General features: G+C 33.7%; 2 protein-coding genes across 2 annotated transcripts; both read left to right on the top strand.

Moving 5' to 3' along the window:
- Window positions 1-994: 994 nt before the first annotated feature.
- LOC110819184 (autophagy-like protein) lies at window positions 995-15,199 on the top strand. The gene is made up of 11 exons (XM_022048280.2): window positions 995-1,368; window positions 2,417-2,459; window positions 2,731-2,784; window positions 2,913-2,976; window positions 3,200-3,256; window positions 8,694-8,800; window positions 8,919-8,957; window positions 12,521-12,609; window positions 12,719-12,797; window positions 13,546-13,593; window positions 14,731-15,199. Exons 1-11 carry the CDS (start codon window positions 1,184-1,186, stop codon window positions 14,809-14,811), a joined length of 846 nt encoding a protein of 281 aa, XP_021903972.1. The 5' UTR covers window positions 995-1,183; the 3' UTR covers window positions 14,812-15,199.
- A 1,905-nt stretch (window positions 15,200-17,104) lies between these two features.
- On the top strand, window positions 17,105-20,416 carry TBL33 (TRICHOME BIREFRINGENCE-LIKE 33). The gene is made up of 6 exons (XM_022048492.2): window positions 17,105-17,573; window positions 17,764-17,992; window positions 18,842-19,013; window positions 19,227-19,426; window positions 19,544-19,702; window positions 19,953-20,416. Exons 1-6 carry the CDS (start codon window positions 17,369-17,371, stop codon window positions 20,290-20,292), a joined length of 1,305 nt encoding a protein of 434 aa, XP_021904184.1. The 5' UTR covers window positions 17,105-17,368; the 3' UTR covers window positions 20,293-20,416.
- The last annotated feature ends 2,151 nt before the right edge of the window (window positions 20,417-22,567 follow it).

Below are 22,567 nucleotides of genomic sequence, written 5' to 3'. Positions count from 1 at the left end.
TTGATGCACTGAAATTATTATTATTATTTTTTAAAAAATAAAGGATAAATGATTAAATCAAAAATTAAATTAATCAAACTTAATCCAATCAGTTCAATTTTGATTGAACAAAAATGAATGTTTATAATATTAATATTTTGTTTACTTTTATTATTTATATATAACTAAATTGCTATAATATTTTGAAAGATATTAACATATTCAAATTTTGTTAATTTAGTTTTGTAAATTCAGAACCAAAAAATTAACAAAAAAACCGAATAATCTTGCAACTAATCAAACTGAACATACCAAATAAGTCGAAATGATTTAAAAAAATCAATTCAGTTTTTTTTTTTTTTTTTTTTTTTTTTTACGTTCTTTCAATTTAAACAAATTTTACATATTTACCTTGAATTTTTCTAACCATTTCCTCAAATATTTAATAATTTTTTTGTTAAAATTAACAGTAAAAACCCAATTAATAGTAAAATAATAAATTCGACGAATAATTTTGTATAATTGAATTTTACAAGCTAAAAAAATAAATAAGACATCTCGAATTTTAAAGTCAATTAATAAAAACATATGATATAAAATTTTTAATCAAAATATTAACTTTAAATATTTTAAACGAGTTTCAATTAGAAAAAATATCTTACATGATTTTGTACCATTTAAATAAATTTAATTATGCTTTCTGAATAAAATACATTCAATTAAAAATAAAAATTTAAAATTTAATAGCACGAACTAAAAATTTAGTTTATATATAAATTATAAAAATTAAATATTATTACTAGTTAGTACTTCTGATAAAGGTTTGAGTTTTAATTTGTATGACTTCTGTTATAAGATAAGAAAATAATTAAAAAAAAATAAAAAATAACAATTTTCAACTGAGCCAAATCGGGCGTCCCAAGTAATTTTCCAAACTTTAGGTGCTCAAAATACAATTAAGTAATAGTTGTGGTGGCTTTGGTAATTAATCCTTAGTTTAAATTCCAGGCTCCTGACAGAGTAAAGGCTGTACGCACAAGAGCCCACAGCCTTGCCTCATTTCCCATCTTGGACGGACCTTTCTTCAAATCTCAATGCAGCAATGAATTTACAATAATCAGAAAATCAAAATTAAACTTTGAAAATCAGAAAGGGGTTTTGATTTTCAACTGAGGAAGTCGGTTGATCTTTTTGGGAAGAGGAAATGGGAAGAATAGGAAGGGATTTACTACTGCAATGGTTTCTCATCGTTGTCTTCACCACTCTGAACCGAGTTAACTCGGACCCTGCTTTATGCCAACTCAGTTTCGATAGCGGTTACAAGCTCTTTAACTTTAGCTTGGCCACTCCACTGCCCAAATTCCCTCATGGCATACTCAGCGAAGATGGGTACGTACTCGTACTTCATCAATTATGAATTTCTCTTAACAGATTGAGTTTTGGCTTAAAAATTTATCGTCGTTATTATTGTTATTTTGCTTTTTGCTTTTTGCTTTATATTGTTATTCATCCTCTTCACTTAATGGTGAACTTGGGGAACTTTATTGACACTTGCGATTGATTTGTAAATCTTTGGACATAGGTGGGCACTCCTTGGTCCCAAAATATCAATATACGCATTACACTTTTATTTTATTTTATTTTTAGTTCTCTTGGGTTTTTGATGAATGATCGTATGATAATGGAAAATTTCCTTATTTGTTTCAATGGTTTTCTGTTGAGTGTGAGATTTATTCTACTAATAGAGCTTGCTGTAAAAAGTACGGAGCCAGGATTATTCACAAGCGGGGCGGCAAATATATTTTCTCTTCTGAAGATATATATAGCACTCATAGCTAGGAGGAGGATTATTGTGAATATATATAATATATACGCATATAATATGTTGTGATATTGTGAAGACATATATGAAAATTTATATATCTTTCAACGGTTAGAAGAGGGTGGGAGTAGTATTTGAGGGATCCCAGCCCCTCCCTAATTAAAGATTAATTGGGGGAGGGGCAGTGGTGGGTTGCCTCCACCTCCTCCACTACTGGCTTTCAAGTGTTCCAAAAAATTGGGGGAACCAGTTTGGTAATACTTTAAAAACGAATTTTTAATTATAATATAGACCCTTTTCCTAATTTTCTTTTTAAGAAAACTTTGTCTACTGACCTTAATTTAGGAAGTTTTTGGTCCTGTTGTTAGACAAATCAGTTATAGTTGGAGGGGTTTCTCTTGGGTAATAGCAGTATTGATTAATTATTGTGTTATTTATATTGGAAGCCACTTCAAATTAAACAGTTAAGTAAGGCAATATCGCATTTGGATAAGTTGCTTGTTCTACTATTTCTTTTTTTCTTGTGTTGTTTTGTGAAAGCTGAATTGCTTGCTTAACTTCCGTTAATTTTGTTCTGATCAACGTGGATACCTTTTGTTGGTGAAACTACCTCAGGTTTTATAAGGTACAAGGGAATGAAACAGTGCTCTGGTTTCAGGTTGGCTTCATCAGGTTACATATTTTTTCTCTGTTTTACATGCAATCTATTTCCCATTAGCTCACTTTTATTTACATATATGTAGTTCATCCATTTTTATACTTAAAATGTTTGTGCAAGGCATATGTAAAGTTCAAACATATTGATATGGACTTGATACTATTAGAGTAACTTTCAAACATATTGGTTGGTTAATTTATGAGGTCTTCACTTGATTAATAAAAGTTTGAGAGTTAAAATGACCTAGAATATATTTGACTTTTTGGAGCAGCTTTGCGATGGAATGATTTTCAATCATGATCCACCTAGATGTGTTGGCTGCATGGTAAATGCTCCTGGAATTTTGTGAGTCATATTTTTCTTTAATGTGAACTGAAGAATGACAACATTTAGCTCGGTTCATTGTCAGCGCAAATTTCTTACTTTTCTATTGACTCCATCATTATATCATAGGGTTGTGGGGGTCCATCACGCTGCGGGATGGAATGTAGTGCACTTGTGTCAAACAACAATGGAGGTAAATGATTTTGGAAAGTGTAGTTTATAATATGCTTATGTATATCTAAGCCATATGGATAAATTTTTGGAAATTTGTGCATTTGCACTGATCTTCTTTTAAATTTCAACGAAAATCTTTCCCAATCTTGGTCTTTTGTTTCCTTTTTCATATATCTTTATTGCAATACACAAAAGTGGAAGAGCATTTCATGCTTAAAAAATGATTTGTATGGTGTTTGCAGGTTATGATGTATGCACAACTTTAGGGCATGTATCAAGCACGAAAATTGATGTCATTGGTAAGGCTAATATTTCCTTTTATTTTGGGGTATTTCAACCTGGCTAGAATATGCGTAATAGGAGTTTCCTCTTGATGATTGAAGATTTTGGAGAAAATATATTTCTAATTTTATTTCTTATATTTTGTGTTTACACTTAGAAAATATATATAGAGTAATTATCTCTATTATAGTTGAACTCTAATCATAAGATATAATTATACTATTAGAACTTTAACTAATATAGTATTTTACTTACCATGAAATTTTTATCAAGATTCTCCTTCAAGTTGGCGTAAAGATATCACATGTATCCAACTTGCAAATCAAGTTTTGAAAAGATTTGTTGTATAGTTCTTTAGTGAAAATGTCAGTCACCTGCTCGTTCGAAGATACGTGATATAAGCATAGAGAGTAACCAACCACCTTCTCTTTTATGAAATGTCGATCAATCTCAATGTGATTTATTCCATCATGTTGAACTGGATTATGAGTAATGTTAGTGACTGTTTTATTGTCCCAAAACAGAGATAATTTCTCATCTTTAAGCAGTTTTAACTCCATTAGTTTTTACAACCATAGTAATTCACATACTCCTTGAGTCATTGCTCTATATTCTGCCTCCGCAATGAAGCAGACAACCACACTTTGTTTCTTATTTTTTCATGTGACTAAGTTGTCTCATACAAGTGTGCAGTAACCTGTAGTTGATCTTCTACTATCTAAGGATGCAACCCAATCGGCATCTGTAAACACTTCTATTTTAAGATGATCATGCTTAGAAAAGAGCAGACTTTTTCCTGGTGCAGACTTCAGATTTCGTAATATGCGGAAGACAACATGTAAATGAGTCTCATAATAATCATGTATATACTGGCTCACAAGACTAACTGCATATGCTGTATCATGTTTGGTATGTGAGATAAATGAGTCATTCAATTAGTTTCTGGTATTTTCCCAAGTCAACTGATGTATTACTACGTTCTTGCAATTTGTGGTTGTTCTCAATAGGTGATTATGTCGGCTTGTAACCCATCATAACAGTCTCTTCTAGTAAGTTTAAGATATACTTCTTTTGAGAAATAAAGATCATTTTATTGGATCTGACAACTTCAATTCTCAAGAAATATTGTAATTTTTCTAAATCTTTTATTTCAAACTCTTGAGCAAGAAGTTCCTTCAACCGAGTCATCTCATTTATGTCATCTTCAGTCATCACAATATCATCCACATAAATAATGAGAAAAGTGACTTTACCCTCACGATATTTGATAAACAGGGTATGATCAATATTGCTTTGTTGATATTCGAAAGAAATCATAACTCTTTTAAATCGTTTAAACCATACTCTTGGAGACTGCTTTAATCCGTGTAAGCCATATTTTAATTGACAAACTTTTCTTTACGTTCTCTCATCTTCAAATTCATGTGAAATTTTCATGTATATCTTTTCCTCTAAGTTTCTATGGAGGAATGCATTTTTTACATCAAACTGCTGTAAATCCCAATCAAGCTTAGTTGCCCAAGACAAAGGTATTATAATTGTGTTCATTTTCGCGATAGGTGCAAATGTCTCCTGATAATCAATCCCATAGATCTGAGTAAATTCTTTAGCCACCAATCTAGTTTTGTACCTTTCGATCGATCTATCTAGTTTGTGTTTTACACCCATTTGCAATCAACTATTTTCTTTCCCTGTGGAGGTGAAATAAGTTGCTATGTTTTATTTTTTGTCAAATGCTCTCATTTCTTCAATCATGACTTTTTTGCACTTAGGATCTCATAAAGTTTCTTTTCAATCATGTGGAATAGATACAAAGAAAACAGATAAGACAAACGCTCTATAGGAGGGAGATAGAGAGTCATAGGAAACAAAGTTAGATTTAGGGTACTTAGTGCAAGCTCTCGTTTCTTTTCTAATAGCAATAGGTTTATCTGAAAAATCACAATAGAAAGATAATTCATCAGTATCTTTTGTAACCAGAGAAGATTCGTGATCTTGAAATGGCTGCATGATGGCTTTTTCAAATTTCTCTCATTGAATACATTTTCAAGTCTGGTTTATCTAAACGTTTAATATTGTCTTCTTGATTAAGACCTTCTGCAATAGAATTCTCCTCTTGGATATGACTCTCAATTGTTACCCAATTAGGTATCACTTCTTCCTTCTCACTCTCTTCTTGAAGAAGTGTTGAGTTTGAGTTAAAGTAATACTCATTTTTCTTAAAGGTAATATGCATAGTTATAAAGTATTTTGTACATAGTATATGATAACATTTGTAGGTTTTGTAAATAGAAAAATATCCAACAAATATACACTTAAGAGCTCTAGGTTCTAGCTTACCCACATTTCTAGCATGAAGAAAGCACATACATTCAAACACTTTTGGGGGAATAATGTAGAAATTTTTTCCTTACAAAACCTCTATAGGACTTTTAAAATTCAAAACCCTTAAATGCATTCTATTGATAAGATAGACAGCTGAGGAAACTGCATCTCCCAATAACTCTTTGTAGATTAATGGTGAACATTAGTGACCGAGTTACCTCTAGTATGCGTCTGTTTTTTCTTTCAGCAACTCCATTTTGTTTATTGGTGGAGACACAACTTGTCTGATGAATTATCTCATTTGACTTCACGAAACCCACTATTCATATATTTTGTATCATTATCAGTTCGCAGAATTTTAACTTTAGCATCAAGCTGTGTACATATCATTTTATGGAATGATTGGAAACATGAAAATACATCACCTTTTACTTTTAACAAATAAATTCATGTTAATCTAATACAAAAATCAATAAAAGTAGCAAATCATCTATGACAAAAAAGAGAGGTATTCTGAGTAGATCCCCACACATAAGAGTGAATAGTAATAAAATGATCAAAACTTCTATTATTATTTAAATGATAAGAGTTACTCTTATGTTTAACAAGTTCGCATGCATCACAAAACAAAGACTTTATGAAAGTTCTTTTAAATAATTTAGAATATAATTTTTTTAAAACAAAAAAGGAAAGATGACCCAATTGTTGGTGCCATTGTAGTATTTACAGATTGACTTCTTTATTCCCAATGATTGCTTGATTTCCAATTAAGTTTAGATGTGTATGTAAGACATATAAGTCATCTTGAAGTCTATCAGTCCTAATGCTCTTCCTGGTTTGAAGATCCTGAAAAATGTAATGATCAAGAAAAAATTTAATTTTACAGTTGAGATCTCTAGTTATATCACTAATAGATAAAAGATTATCAGAAAAACTAAACACATATAAAACTGAAGACAGTATAATAGTAGAAGTACAATTAATAAAATCTGTTCATGACATAGGGTTGTATGACCCATCTGCTATACGGACATTATCCCATTTAGTAAAAGAAAAATAGGTTAAGAATTCTTTATAAGAGTCTGTCATGTGTCTGTTAGTTCCGGAGTTTATAATCCAATTATCAAAAGTGGAAATAGAATGAGTAATACCTGATTTTATCATATTTAATGCGTCAACAATTGATGAAGAGTTAAGTTGACTCAGAAGACGTTTCAAGTTTTGAATTTCTTTTATGGAAAATGCTCCAATGGATGGTGAATCAGGTGCTTCTCTGGCTTCAACAAAATTTGCTTGAACTCTTGTAGTTCTACCTCTTCTTCCTCCCCGACATCTAATTGGTTTTTCAAGCAACTTCCAACAAGTTTCCCTAATGTGTTTTGGTTTGCCACAATAATCACACTTCCGTATATTTTTGGATTGATAAGACTGAGCAACTAATCCAGTTTTCTCAACTGTACAATATGAAACATGACATTTTTTCTACTTTTTTCTTACTGAATATAAGATTAAGATTGTTTTAATAAGGAAAAATGATTTTTACCAAGCACTTGGGCCAAGCACTTGGACCTGTATTTGATCATATTCGGTGTTCAAACCAATTACGAAATTATAAATTCGTTCTCTTTCTATCAGTTTTTGAAATTTGACTGCATCGGAATCTTGATAGTAATCTAACTCCTGTCATAATCCATTTAGTTTAGAAAAATATTAAGAAATAGTCATCTCTTCTTGTTTTGTGCCATGAACTTTATTCTGGAGTTTATAAATTTGAACGTCATTACCCATCTGTGAATATGTAAGGGATGCTGCATTTCATATCTTTTCGGCAGTATTTAGTAACAGATATGTTCTGCCAATATAGGGTTATATGGAATTAATGAGTCATGACATTACTAAAAAACTTTCATAGTCCCATATATTATATTCTAAACTATTAACATTTGGTTTTTTCACTTCATCAGTAATGTAACTGTGCAATCCTTTAGATTTAATGAACAATAAATAACATTTCGATCAAGTAAAATAATTAGTTTTATAAATTTTTACGGGATTGATTTGTAATGAAGGAAAGACGAACCTTCTAATATGTACCAAAAGAGTGAAAAAAGGACCAGAAAGCTGAAAAAAAAGCTGAAAGCCCCATAAATATATCTGGCTCTGCTTGGCAGCAACTCGAACACGGACGGCTCGGCTCAGGCGCGGAATACCAGAACAGGTCGGTTTGGCATGCAGAATGGTGAGATCGGACGTCCCGTGTGCGGAAAGCTGGAATGGTGCGCAGAAAGCTGGAAGACGTTTGTCTGACAATGCAGCACGATTCAATGCGCGGCCGGAGTGGGGTGACGTGCGGGAGGTCTAAAGGAGTTGCCTTAGGGTGCGGAACAGCCGGGAAGGCGCGGTTCAGCAGATTGGCAGAATGTGTGCAGCCACGTGAAATCCGAAATCTCGACGCGTGATTTGTGTTGGATCGCGTGTGAAATGCCAAAAAAGGAGCTAGATCTTGGTGTGTGACGATCGTGCGACACGATTCCGGCCGAAATGAGGTGATTCTTGACGGCGCGTGGGGTTCACGCGCTTCCACTACCGGCGGCGCGTGTGGCTCACGCGCGGCAGAGATTCCTCCAATCTGGTGTTAGGAGCGGCGGTTCCGTCTGGGTGGTTGGTCAGATTGGATTTTTTGATAGGTGAGTACTAATTTAACTTATTTTGTTATTTTAAGATTTTGAAAAACCTCTGAAATTAGAATCCTAAAATTAGTCTTATTTTGGTTATGATATTATTAAAATTTTGGAGAAAGTAAATTTTTAATTTTATTTATTATATTTTATATTTACACTTAGAAGATATATATGAAATAGTTATTCTTATTCTAATTGAACTCTAATTATATGATATAATTATACTATTAGAATTTTAATTAATATAGTATTCTACTTAACATGAAATCTTTATCAACATAATTTCTCTGCGTGATTTACTAATGCAAGTTGTGTAATTCATCAATGGGGCATGGGAAATGCTAATAATATTTGCATGCTTATCCTTGGTTCCTTCTTCTTGATACTGTTATTTGCCATGTTTCTCTTTGAGAATATTAATCTTGCTCTCCTATCATGAACATGACAGACAGAGAGAATCCCCATAAGGGTGTTATTGTGAAGATGTCAGGTTCAAGTTCAAAGTACAACTGTTCCCTTTCTATATCTGTTATTTGTGATGCAAATGGAGTTAAGGTGAAGAACTTTTTTTTCTGGAATATGATATCATAAATGATAATTTTAAGTTTCTTTGTATAGATTATAGCTAGTTCATTGACATAATACTCTTTTCATTATTTTGTTTACCTCAAAGGGGCCGCTTGTGTTGGAGAAATTGGACAGATGCAATTATGTGAGTAGCCAGAAACTCGTCTATTCTCCCTGATTTCATATTTTTAATAATAGGTACTCCTACTGTTGCTAAAGATAATTAATAATTTCTGGGCCACAAGAGTAAATAGTTTTAGATACAGATGCACTATATTTGGACCTTTTTCTTGGCTTAAGATCAGCTCATTTTAAAAACCTATAGTTTGAGATCGGATCAAGAAAAGCTCAGTAAAAAGTCAAGCCTGAATGAACTTGAGCTTGAGCTCAATCTTGAAAACTAATCGAGCTCGATAAAGAGCACGTTTAACTTTCAATTTACCTGATTTATTTTAAAAATGTGTGGATATATTTGCTATACAATTAAGACATACTAATCTTAGAGACATATTGTGTATATAAAATATACAAAACATATTTCAATTATTAATAGATGATTCATGAACTTTTGGACAAAATACCTTCAAGCTTGAGTTCGGCTCATTTAGCTAAAGGAACCTTTTTCAAGCTTGAATTCATGCTCAAGTTCGAGTTGACCAATATCAAATGAACTTGAGGTGGCTCAAACATGAATCATTCATGAACTTATTGTTAAATCTTGAGAAGAACTGATCCCGCAAGAGAGGTCCATTTGAAAAACCTGTCAGCGTGGGATCAACAACAGCAGTAACAGAGGGAAGTACACTTTCCTTTTGGGCTTTGTTGGCTGAAGATCAGCTGGAGTTGGTAGGTAGTAGCGTTCCTTAAGAACCAATTATGGAATTAGGTAGCTGTTGAGTATTATTATTAGATTTAGCTTGGAAATTGGAGTAAAACATGATATAGAATCTCGACTTGTAATAGGGATCTAATTTGGTTAGATACCCCTAGAAGTAAACTTATTATGATGAACAAAATTATCATCTACTAGTGTAGAAATATTAAGAGAATTTAGGAGGAAAGATATAATCTGATGTGAAAAGACGGGAAAAAATAGATAGTGAAATATATGCCAGAATTATGAAAGTGGAAACTTTCTTTTATTCTTTTTGAGTATATTTTTCAGATTTTGAGGGATACCAATTGGATATTTTGCTACAAATTGCAGAATAATTAGAAGAAAACAACGAATAAAAAATTCAGTTTTTGTTCATGGTGTTTGAACATGATTCTCAAATCCTTCTAACCTAAAGCTTTCTTCACATGCCAAAGATATGGTATGACCAGCCAGATCCAAAGTTCAAAGTCGGAAACGTGTATCCAAAGGAAAAAGTTTCAGTAGGAAACAATAATTGGACATAAACTGAACTGGCCTTGGTCGCAATCCATCCTGATGTTTATTTGTGGGAAAGGAAAGGAGGATCACCTCACAGGAGTCGCTGATCCACCGCCATAAATGACCCAAGATTTCAGGTATGGAAGATTGAAGACTGTATAATCATGTGTTGGCTTATGAATTCAATGACGAATGAGATAGGAAAGAATTTTCTTCTGTTCAAGACGGCAGAGGAGATCTGAGATGCTGCCCATGGAACTTTCTCAAAGATAGACAACACACAAAAACTTTTCGCGTTGGAGTGTATCCTCCACAACCTGCAACAGGGAGAACTGGCAGCAGCTCGACTTGTATGAGGAACAAAGGTGGAGCTGTCTTGAAGATGGGCTCCACTACCGGCAAATTGTGGACAGAAGAGGTTGTACAAATTTCTTCTCGGCCTAAATAGAGAACTGGATGATGTTCACGGGATGATTATGAGAATCAAACCAATTCCTAGTATCACGAGGCCTTTGCTGAAGTATGTAGGAAAGCCTGAAGAAAGTAATGTTCGGATGTTCCTGTTCCTAACTCCTCCCCGGGTCGTTCCCAATGTTTGGCACTTTCCATACTTCGTGGGTGAAACATCAACAAATTTGCTCATGATCAAGTTACAACCTAAGATCTATGACCATATTATGTTAACTGTTCGTATTTCGTTCATTCCATCGGTATGCTCCCAGGTATCTGTAATTGTGATCCGTTTGCCAGAACCAAGGGGTCTTTCTGTGGAAAGCTCCACGAACAATCGTCATTTTTTGATGGTTTTTCTGCTTCTCACAGCTGCTCTTTCCACACCTCCGGATATCTGGTGCCAAATCGTCGCCCGTTTCCTTATTTCTTTGATAATAGAGTTGACTATTTTTGTGGCATGTACAAGTTCATGAAGAGGGCTGGACGAGTGGAATGAGGGAGAGCGGCTCGATCGACAAAAAAGAAGAGTAGCCCCCCTAGAACCTGGCAAAGTCAACCCTTTACCAATCTTTGACTCCAGAAAGCTAGGCGCTCTCTGTTCAAGGATTACACACAATGCAGAGGGAAATTGGGAACTTGGGAAGGCACCTCAGCTTTTGTTGTGGTTGTGGCACATAAGGCACTTTCTCAATGTTGGCTTATTGCCCCTACCAAAGGATGGCCCTTGGATTTTATGGACCCTTGAAATTGTGGAAAAAAGCGGTTATCTGTCCTACCTATTAGCATTACCTAATGAGTCTTGACTGGACCCGGTTTTCCACATCTCGTCTCAAAAAATTCCTTGGTGATAAATATGCACAGTCATCTCTGCCACTAATCACAAAGGAGGAACTGATTCCTCAATCTCATGGCATCTTGAACCAGAGAATAAGCATTGGACACAATAATATTTTGTGGTGCACTTGGTGGGTCTCTCCTAGGCAGATGCTTCTTGGGAAAGTGCAGATGACAGCTTCGAGAAATATCCAACTATAGTACTTGCGATCAAGCTTCATTTTGAGGAAAGAAGAAATATTACATCTCTAGAATAGCAGGTTCAGTAAGATCCGTTCACTGGAAAAACCAATGAGGGTGAGACCATGGCAGCAAAATCAAAGGGAAGAACACTTCCCATTGGACTCTGCTGGCTGAAGATTGCTGGAGCAGTTAGTTACATAGTAGGTTTCCTTGAGGGCCGAAATAGGTTTAGCTATTAACTATTATAGTTAGATTTAATTTAGAGATTAGAATAAAATAGTTTCTAGGGGTTCTGTACTGTAATAGGGAGCAGTTAGTTACATAGTAGTTTCTAGGAGTTCTGTCCTGTAATAGGGATCTAGAAACCAAGAGTTTATCTTTGAAAATCAGACATTATCTTCAAAGAGCCCCACCATAGTTTGGCAAGGCTGCAATCTCGAGAGCAGGCTGCCAGCTTGCTCCGGAACTTCACCATAGCAGCCCTGTCACCTAATCAAAAGCAAGGGACTGTGAGTCCCTGATAAACCTATTTGCCTTGTTGCCATCTCTGCTGCTATCACTAGTTGGAGTCCTACTTACGGTTTGGTTGGGTAATGCAAGTGTTCATTACGGTTGGGATGTCTTTTTGATAGGTATCTTTGTTTGTTTCTCTCTTGAATTTATTCTTTTCAGATCCAAAAAGGAAATTAGCTTTCCCTCGAACTTTTTTGTTTGTGAGACACATTCAAAATTAAATGTAAGTTAAAAAGCAGAGGTGCAAATAAAGAAGAAAACAAACAGAGTGACCCCTCCTGGAACTTGAATGATGTATGAATGATTCGTACTTTAAACTTCCAGTTTTTTTTATTTTACTTCTTGTGCAGGCTACAGTGCTGCGACATCCCTCTGGTTGCGCCACAGTTACTACTGTTCATGGGAGTGGATGGGCCTGGTTTGGTACTTTAATAGCAATGTGAGGCTTAACATCTTGTATCTTATTTAACCTTTGGCAAAAAGAAGCTATTAGCTAAACAGTTTTGGTTTGGATGTGATAATATGACTGACTGATTGCTTGATTTCAGTATTGCATGTCTCTTCATAGCCTATCTGCTGGTGGGTGCATTTTATCGATTTTTTGCCCTCGGGGTTCGCGGTATAGATGTATGATTCTATCTTCATCTTCTTTTTTTCTTCTTTTCTTTTTGGAAAAAGAAAAGGAGATTCCTATCTTGCTTTGTATGCTTGGTTGTTAAACACGCATGGCATGTTTTGCTGATCACATCTAGATCTTAATTTTTACTTAGTTCATTCTCATTTAGTTCGTAGTTCTATTTCTTATATAAATCCTAATATACATCATTAGAATATGGTTTGTTGCTAATGAGTTACCACTACCATATCTTAAATCCATTGGTAGTGAGAATTTAATTCCTGCCTTTTCAGAGTAGCAGTTGAATTCTAACTGTCAAAGAATTTTAAAATGAGAGCAGTTGTAACTGTAACTCTATAAATTATGTTGTAGCTATGCACATTAAAGCTACTATGCAAATTAAAACTAGATACTAACTATGAATTGGATGGGAAAAGTACCAACTGCATAAGTAAAATGAGAAATGTGCCAAATGCAGCTTTACTTCTCTGAGTTGGAAAGTTGCTTAATCATATAGCCAGTCCATATTACTCTTTTGGCTTCACTTTTTCTTTTCATGTACTGGAACTCAGAAAAAGAGCATTTTTTTTCTATATACCAACAGTCTCTTGGGAATAATAGACTAAAAGAGTCTCAAATTGCAAATCTTACATTATTTATGATATTATGGGCTGCTATGCTTTGTCTTGCTCTTTTGAATCTCTCTTTATGTTTTCTTTTTGGGTCCTTAATTCTATTATATTATCTCCATTTCTGTAGGTAATTCCAAATTTGGACTTATGGATGAGCTTGCCCCATAAAATACAGGTATTGTTTACATCCATCCATAAGGCTGTGGTATCTTGCATTTTTCTGTTAGAGTTGTTGCATGAAATGTCAGCTATACTTGTGCAAAATGAGAAGACACTAAAGTGGATATAGTGCAATACTAAGGGAAATTTTTGTAATTGTAATGTTTATGTATTATTTAGTAAATAGTATCTATAGGCTTATTATTGGTGTGCGTTTATTATTTCATAGTAATTGGGATCCAATTTAATAATTCTTTGGTACAGGCATTCAATTAATTAGCTTGTTTTTCTCTTTGGTAGTAATTACCCTTAAAAAGTTCTTATTTGATTGCATTTTGATGCCTATAAAAAGGGTACCCTTGGTAATTATTTGGTAGATTATTCATTATTATACAAACATTGAGTATTGATTTGACTCTTGAGATTTGAGATTTCCAATTTTGGTTCTCCATAAATTTTCTCTTAGTACTGTTTGCAAGCTGTTTTTGTCCTCCATCATGCATATTATTAGAAATAACATTCTTTTAGATGGCAATAAGACTTTACTAGTGTTGGCTCTGAAGATGTTTGAGCTGTGTTCCTGATGCTGGGAACTAATCTAAGGATTGGTAAGCAATGTACTCATTGAGCTCAGTTCCTGATATGAGGAGTTTGTTTCAGAAATTGTGCAATGAATAGGAACAGACTAAGCTTCTTTTTCTCTCTCGCATATTGTTTGTTACGGCCACTAATATTCTCATATGTTATGCTATGCTTAGAGGAAAAAATTAACCTTGGCAGAACATTTTGGGAATGAGATATTGTGTATGTAACAGTCACAATCTTCCTTACCGTTGCACCCTTTTTAGGCAATTTTTTGTTATGCATACACACAACTTAGTCTGTTTGATCTTTGTTGATATGTAATCTACTTGGGAAGTCTCTTAGTTTGTAGTTGATAAGTAATTTAAAATAACTTGTTTTATTGAAATATTTATTCTGATGAATGTGGAAAAGGAAGTGCCTTCCAAGATTTTAAAAAAAAAAAAATTAAAAAACAAGTAGTGAGCTTGTTATTCATGTCAGTGCAGAACAGAATCCACATTAGACTGCAAGCAAATAGGGCTTTATAGGAAATTGTAGATGTCCAACTTGTGTTTTGTTTTCCTTGCAGAATTGTTTTGTGTCCTTGGTGCGGAGGTTTAAGGGACCTTCACATGGTTACCGGAATTATTCTTCTCCAGTAAACTTTTGAGCAATTACAACTTTGTTAAAGATTTGATGCGCAAAATAGTTTTGACAAGTGGCAGCTTTTGTACGAACTTTTAGAAAGAGGAAAAAACAGTAAGTTTTGTGGACCGCAACCTTCATTTTACCCTGATTCCTTTGTCGAAGCAGATTCTTTAGATCCAGTGAGTGGTGAGTTATCGTTACTATCCGACACATACCACTGCATAAAAGATGCATTTTTTTCTTTCTTGCTCCATTAATGATAAGCTTTTTTCCCACTCGAAAAGATTCAATTGTATTTAATTGATTATAATCTTGGTTAAAATGCTTAATGTAAACAGTATTACCATTTTTTTTTCTCCTTTTATATTGACATTCTTGTAGTTCTTGAGGTAATGAATGTACTTTGCTAATTTGAATGTGTCACGTACTTGCCTGTTGGGTATGCATTTGAGGAAGCACTTACGATATACTGCAGGATAGAATCGTTATCTCGTCCTTCTAACTTGTCTTGCTATTTGACTGAATTATCGGGTAGTGGACCAAACCCATTCGGCTACGAAAGCCAATTACGATCTTTTCATATAAGTCGTGCTGGTGTGGCAGACAGTCCCTGATGTACACACAAGATGCTGAAATAGTCAGGGGTTAGGCACAGGAGCAGAAAAATCATGAAAGCAGGTTTAGGTTTTTCCTGGGAAGCTAAGATGGTACCTTAATTAAGGGACTGTTTGGAAGGGTTTAGAAGAGGGTAGGAGAGAGGAGAAAGTGAGGTTTAATTTGGTTTTCACAGGAAATTTTTGGTTTATCTTTTATTCAATGTGTATCAGTTCTGAACGGAACTGGTGATTTTCACCTCTTAGGCCAGAGAGAGAGAGAGAGAGAATATGTTCTCCAATTAAAACTAGATTTGGTTCTTGTACATACCCTGAATTAACCGTAGTTTCTTGCATTCATATATATATATATGCATATATATGCGTGTATACATATGTATTATATATATGCCATACCATTTGATACTAATTTTCTCTTTCTAGCTGGTCTGTTGCTTTATGTAGTTTGGCTGATTGGATATCTGGATTAGATTCAACTAATTTGATTATGATACTAAACTGCCTCGTTTTATTTTTATTTTGTTTTTCGACAATACAATTCATTTGGACTCAAAAAATTTCAACTCACTCACCAAAAACTGAGATTTTATTTGAAGAATAAACAAAAGCTGTTACCTAACAATGATTCTCAAGGGATTACTAATTATTATTATTATTATTATTATTATTTCATTTTGTAAATATATTTTTCTCAATAATTCTCTCCTTGTAAAAAAAAAAAAAAAAAGATATATCAAATTTACTTTATTCTTAAGAATTTATAGCACCAAAGGAAATTCAAGAAGTAATATATTTTTTTTTTTACAAGAAATTTTCAATTCAAATAATAGAAAATTCTGTCAATTAATTTCAAATATTTGTCCAGAAACATTTTTGATTTTGAGTTTTATCCAAATCCATATTTAAAAATCTCTTATCTTTGTTTTTATCTTTTTGTTTAGTTTCAGGTAGGATAATTAATATTTGGTTTTAGTTGACCCATCCCCCTTATATTTCTGGCAATTAGAAGCTGAAATGCTACCAAATATTCACCTAATACTCCTTATAGTAATTTAATATAAAAGTAATTATCATAAACCATAGTTTAATTTCGCAATCAAATGATCTTTCTCATAAGTTACTGTAATTATGGACCACCCACAAAGTAATTCAAGATAATGACGTGCGACCTTCAGATATGCATATTTGTATATATAGATATGGAAACCCTTGACGTAGAAGCCAAGCGAAATTATCACCTTTTCATCAGCATCATGAAACCACCTATTACACTTCTTCAGAATATGTTATTAAGTATTTAAAATCCAATATACATATACATATGTATGTACCTTAATGCTCGAATTATTACCGTAATTACTATATATGTAGTAGTTTATATATCTACAGTAATTACATATAATCCATCAGTATTATCCCCAAACACCCACCTAATATCTCTTTTCAATTAATTAAATTCCTTAATTAGATCAGCATTTTAAGTTAAATCCAACCAACAAAGTAAGACTATCTGAATCGCATGATAACTCACTAAATTTAGGTGATTACTTCAATGTTGAATTTAAACATGCATAATAAACTATATATATATATATATATATATATAAACTGCATCATAAATAAACTTAAAACGGTAGATATTAAGACATACCATATATGACAATTTGACATCTTCAACAAAATAAAAACGGTTTAAGTTGAATTAAATTCTTCAAAACCTCTCCTCCCCTATATACAGATACCATATACATATCTGTGTATATTATAGTAATGTAATTTGCTATAATTGCTTCAAACACACACAAACACACACACACACACACACACACACACATATATATATATATATAAACAAATCTTCACATAAAACCTTGGCGTAAACACTAACATAACCCCCGTCATATAATCATTGGATCAAACTCCAGAAAACAACCCAACAGAAAATAACTTCAAAAAAAAAACACCATGAAGCAGATTCTTCAGCCATCTTCAATCTCTTCTTCTGCAACTAGTCCTCTTCTAAGAAAACCCCGTCTCTCTCCTTACCTCTTCACCTTACTCGCTTTCATCGTCTTCGTCGCCATTCTCTACGGCGAGGATTTCATGTGCATTTTCAGCCAACTCGAGCCCAGCAGCACCAACTCGGGTCGACCCATCTTGCGAACCACCGGTGAGTTGCGTCGAGTCAATACCATCGACCCAATCGAGTATCAATATACATAAATATATACATTTATAGTAACCTCCCGGTTGATCAACAACAAATCGAGTCATGCATGTTTTTTTCCTTTTTTTCTTTTAAATTTTCTGGTTTTCTTGAGTTGTTGATGACTGAGTCGGGCGTGGGGTTTTGGAGTTAGAGAAGAAAAAAGAAAAGCTGCCGTTCGCTATAGGGAGGCTGCAGGGGAAAGCCATGGAAGAGTGCGACGTGTTCAGTGGGAGGTGGGTGAAGGATGAGTTGACTCGGCCGCTTTACCAGGAATCGGAGTGTCCGTACATTCAGCCTCAGCTTACATGTCAAGAACATGGCAGGCCTGATAAGGAGTACCAGTTCTGGAGATGGCAGCCTCATGCCTGCTCTCTTCCCAGGTTAGTCTACTCAAATTCTTCTCTCTCGTTTTAACGTTCTGTTCTTGATCTCCATGTTTCTTGTTCAACATAACGCAACTTAATCCGTTCTTAATTCTTTTGTCATGCTTAAACATGAATTATTAATTGTTGAAGAAAAATTTAGGCTAGTGCAATTTTAATGGATTAATCAGTTCTTAAGCAAGTGTCCATTTGTTAATCAAATATAAGGTTCTATTAATTTTGGTATTAAGTTGTTTAATCTCGATTTCTACAATTTACATGTGTTTTACAGAATTAATTTTAAAATCTATTCATATAACTATAAATTAAATAGCATATTGTTAAATATTAGCGTTAAATTAAATAGCTTCCGGGTCGGTTGAATTGGTTGATGGGTTCGCCGTCCAGCCGGCTCGTGATGCCCTGTTACAAGTGTCTGAGAACTCTGTGTGTGTGTGTGTGTGTGTGTTACATCCTGCCACGTGGAGATCAGTGGGTAAGAGTTATTGGAAGTGGGACCCACGTCTTGAGTTGAAATTTTGGTGATCATTCGTGGATGTGCGCGCATTAACTTTAATTTCATATTTAATTAAATGAAATTAAAAATTATAAGTTTGACCATTTATAATAAAAGTAATTATGACAGATATTGAATTAATGTTCTTCCTAGGTACGGTATGTTTAGATAATGCAAGCATGTAGTGTCCTACTTACCAATATATTTTTTTTAAATATTAAATATTATATTCACATTTAAAAAATTATTTTATTAATTATTTGTGTAAAATCTATAATTTGTTAGTCGAATGTTAATTGTATAATTAATTATTTGTAAATTAAAAATAATTATATTTATAAAAATTACAGTTTTAATGCAACGTTGATGCTGGAAAGCCTAAGAGGAAAGAGGATGATGTTCGTGGGAGACTCATTGAACAGAGGAATGTATGTTTCCATGGTCTGTCTTCTTCATTCACTCATTCCTGAACATGCCAAGTCCATGAAAACCTTTGATTCACTGACCGTCTTCACAGCCAAGGTTTGTTTTCATGCACATCTATATACATACATACACACACACATATTATAATTATTTCATCTTTTAATCAAATCTTGTTAAATATAATGAAGGAAAAAACTATGGAAGAGACATTTTACTCCTCTCGCATAGTTAAATATATATAATTGTTTGTGGGACTCACCTGTTATATGAAGAGAGATACGTAAAAAAAATTCTGTGAATATGATGTAGGAGTACAATGCGACAATCGAATTTTATTGGGCACCATTTCTTCTGGAATCAAATTCAGACAACGCAATAATACATAGAGTATCGGATAGAATAGTAAGGAAGGGGTCCATTAACAAGCATGGCCGCCATTGGAAAGGTGTTGATATATTGGTATTCAACACTTATTTGTGGTGGATGACTGGTTTGAAGATGAAGATCCTGTATGTTCTATTTTTTTTTATAAATTATTTTATTATTTATCAAATATGATATGATTTTACTATAAGAACTATGTATTTTTTTAATTAATCAACTGTCATATTATAATTAATACATAGACAAGGACCATTTGACGAACAAGAGAAGGAAATAGTGGAGGTGTCAACTGAGGATGCTTATAGAATGGCAATGAAGAGTATGTTGAGATGGGTGAAGAAAAATATGGATGTCAACAAGACAAGAGTTTTTTTCACTAGCATGTCACCTTCCCATGGAAAGTAAGTTTTTATTATTTTTTTTAATTATTTTTTTACCCAACTCCCGATGCTTCTATTTGAGTAATTCAAAAAAAAAATGTATTAGTGTGATTTGATTTAAATTAAAAAAATCTATTTAGTTAATAGAACCAATTAAATACACTCAATCTAAATAGAGGTTATTAAATTAAAATTTTATTATATAAAACACATCTTATTTAATAATAAAAATAGTTATCTTCTTATAATATGTCAACTCTAACTGATGCAGAAGTATAGATTGGGGAGGTGAACCGGGCCAAAATTGTTATAACGAAACAACAATAATCAAAGATTCAGAGTATTGGGGCTCAGATTGCAGAAAAAGTATAATGAAAGTAATAGGAGAAGTGTTTAGCAAATCAAAAGTTCCCATTACATTTCTTAATATCACACAACTTTCGAGTTATCGCAGAGATGCACATACTTCTATCTACAAGAAACAATGGAGTCCATTAACACCTGAACAGTTGGCTAACCCTGTAAGCTATGCTGATTGTGTGCATTGGTGTTTGCCTGGCTTGCAAGATACTTGGAATGAGCTTCTCTTTACCAAGCTCTTTTATCCTTGAATTCATTAAGGTTTTTTTTTTTTTTTCTGGTTTGGAGATGAAGTGGGAAGGAAAATGAAAAAGATTAAGAGAGAAAAATTGTAAAAAGAAATTATATACAGTTGATTGATCCAAATTTTTTTTTTACTAATTCATTAATTGGTAGAATTGATTGTTTATCAAACTTAATATAATTGATTATCTTGGGAATTGATTTTTTATACATGTTCTTCATGTTTTTAGTAAGATGATTTGTCTCAAATTCAAGAAAAGTTTTATTAATATAGAATTTATTGAGAAATATTTACATGCAGACTTATTTAAAAATATGAATTATTGCTTAATTTAGTAATTAATACGTCATTTTTTTTATAAGATATCATTAAGTTTGAGTTGAATTTGCTTTTATGTATATGCAAAATTGTATTGTTGCTAAATGTTTGTGAAATTTATCAAAAATATAAAGAGTGAACACAAAAAAGGGGTATTATATTATGTATGAAAACAAACAGATTTCTGGAACTATTTTATTGACGTTGGGCCTCATTTTCTGTCTACTCATCACTTTGAGCCGAAGCTACAAATTCTCGCGTAGCACCATGGGCTTTAATTTAAGACATGGATATATATACATATATTGCAATACTCTGAGTCCAGAATTAATTTTAAAATTTTAAAAAAATATATAAAAATATAATTTATAAATTTTTATTTAATATAAAATTAGGAAAAAAAATAAGCGGATTATGAAATTAAAAATAATTTTGAAAAAAAGTTGTGAAAATTTGGATTCGGAGAGTATTTTTGAAATAAAAATTAGAAACTAGAGGTCAAAACGCAATTAAAAAAAATTGCACCACGTAGAACCACCCAATCAGTAGCTCCGACGAATCGGAGCGCACCGTGTGGCAAGGCACGCTGACTAGGTGCCACGCGGGAGACCAGTTGGTAATCCGCGTGCCTACGATCAGACGACTCAGATGCATTCCTGCGTGCGTGGACGGTTTGGATCCGTTCCCTCCTCATGCACGATCGACGATCGCGATTAAACACGATGAATGGTTCAGATTTTTCCCATCTTTAAATGCAATCATACGATCCAGATCAAATCGCGATGAACGGTCAAGATTCATTGTCTCTTTAAATGCAATTGGACGGTTGAGATCAAATACGATGAAGAACCCAGATTTAAGAAAGACAGGTATAAATAACTCATATCACACCGAATCCAAACCCTAGCCGTCAGCTCCCCCGCCGGAGAAGAAGAACCAGTCGCAGGAAAAGGGAGCTGACAGTCGCCCGCCGCCGCGCCAAAGCCACCTCCAACCGCTAAAAAATATAAAAATTCTCCTATCCGCTTGAAATTTGATTTCGAACACCCCCATGGTTAAATCAGAGCAAAAGGAACAATGGATAGTGGGAAACTATGGGTAAAACGCGGCGCTGCTGCCGTGGGCAAAACTCAAAATCGCCTCCGATGAGCCCCTTCTCGTTTTCCGTTTTGTGCGATTTTTTCACAATTGTGTTCACCATTCTATTTTTTACAGGTTGACCGAAGAAAAACGTCCAGCTGCAAAGATGGGCCAGCAGAGCCGCCGCACCGAAAAATCTCGCCGCCGGTAACTTTTTTATTTTTTGACTTTTTTTGGCCAACCAAGACCTCCCAAAGTATTTTCTAGCAGGGATGGGTATAAAACCGGCTGAACTGGCCAAAATTGACCAAAAACGGCCAGTCCGATACAAACCACCACCGTGGGCGGCGGTGCCGTCGCTGGAGCACTGTAGTGACGTCATGCCAAAATTTCAAAATTGGCCAAAAAAGATTTTTAACATCGATTTTAGATTTTTTTTGGTATTTTTAAGTACGTGAATTGTGTTTTAATCTTCATAGAAAACTTTAGGAAACCGGGGACTGCTAGTAAGCGCAGTAGAAAGTTCAGTATTTCGAATATCGATTCGAGTAAGAATCATTCACTTTATTCCCTGTTATAAAATTGAAGTTTAATTATCAATAATGCGGTATTTTGCGTAATTTAGAAAACTTCAAGAATTAATTACAACTTACTAATGGAGCCAGAACCGGTTATTTATTATTGTTTGTCTTGTTTAATCAATTATTTTATTTTACAGCTTTAAATGCATGAATATACTGGAATTGGTAAAATAATTGAGTTGTGTTTCTTTGATGCACGTATTGTTTGTCTTGCACTAATTTACGGTTAAATTATGAAACCGAAAATTAAATGTAAACAAAAAATTGATTGGTTAAGTGAATTAATGAATAATAGCCTTACTG

This window comes from Carica papaya, chromosome 2, assembly GCF_054855325.1.
Source record: "Carica papaya isolate Zhongbai chromosome 2, ASM5485532v1, whole genome shotgun sequence".
Taxonomy (NCBI): Eukaryota; Viridiplantae; Streptophyta; class Magnoliopsida; order Brassicales; family Caricaceae; genus Carica; species Carica papaya.
Note: the sequence above shows the minus strand (reverse complement) of the source record. Positions and strands in the feature narration are given on the sequence as shown.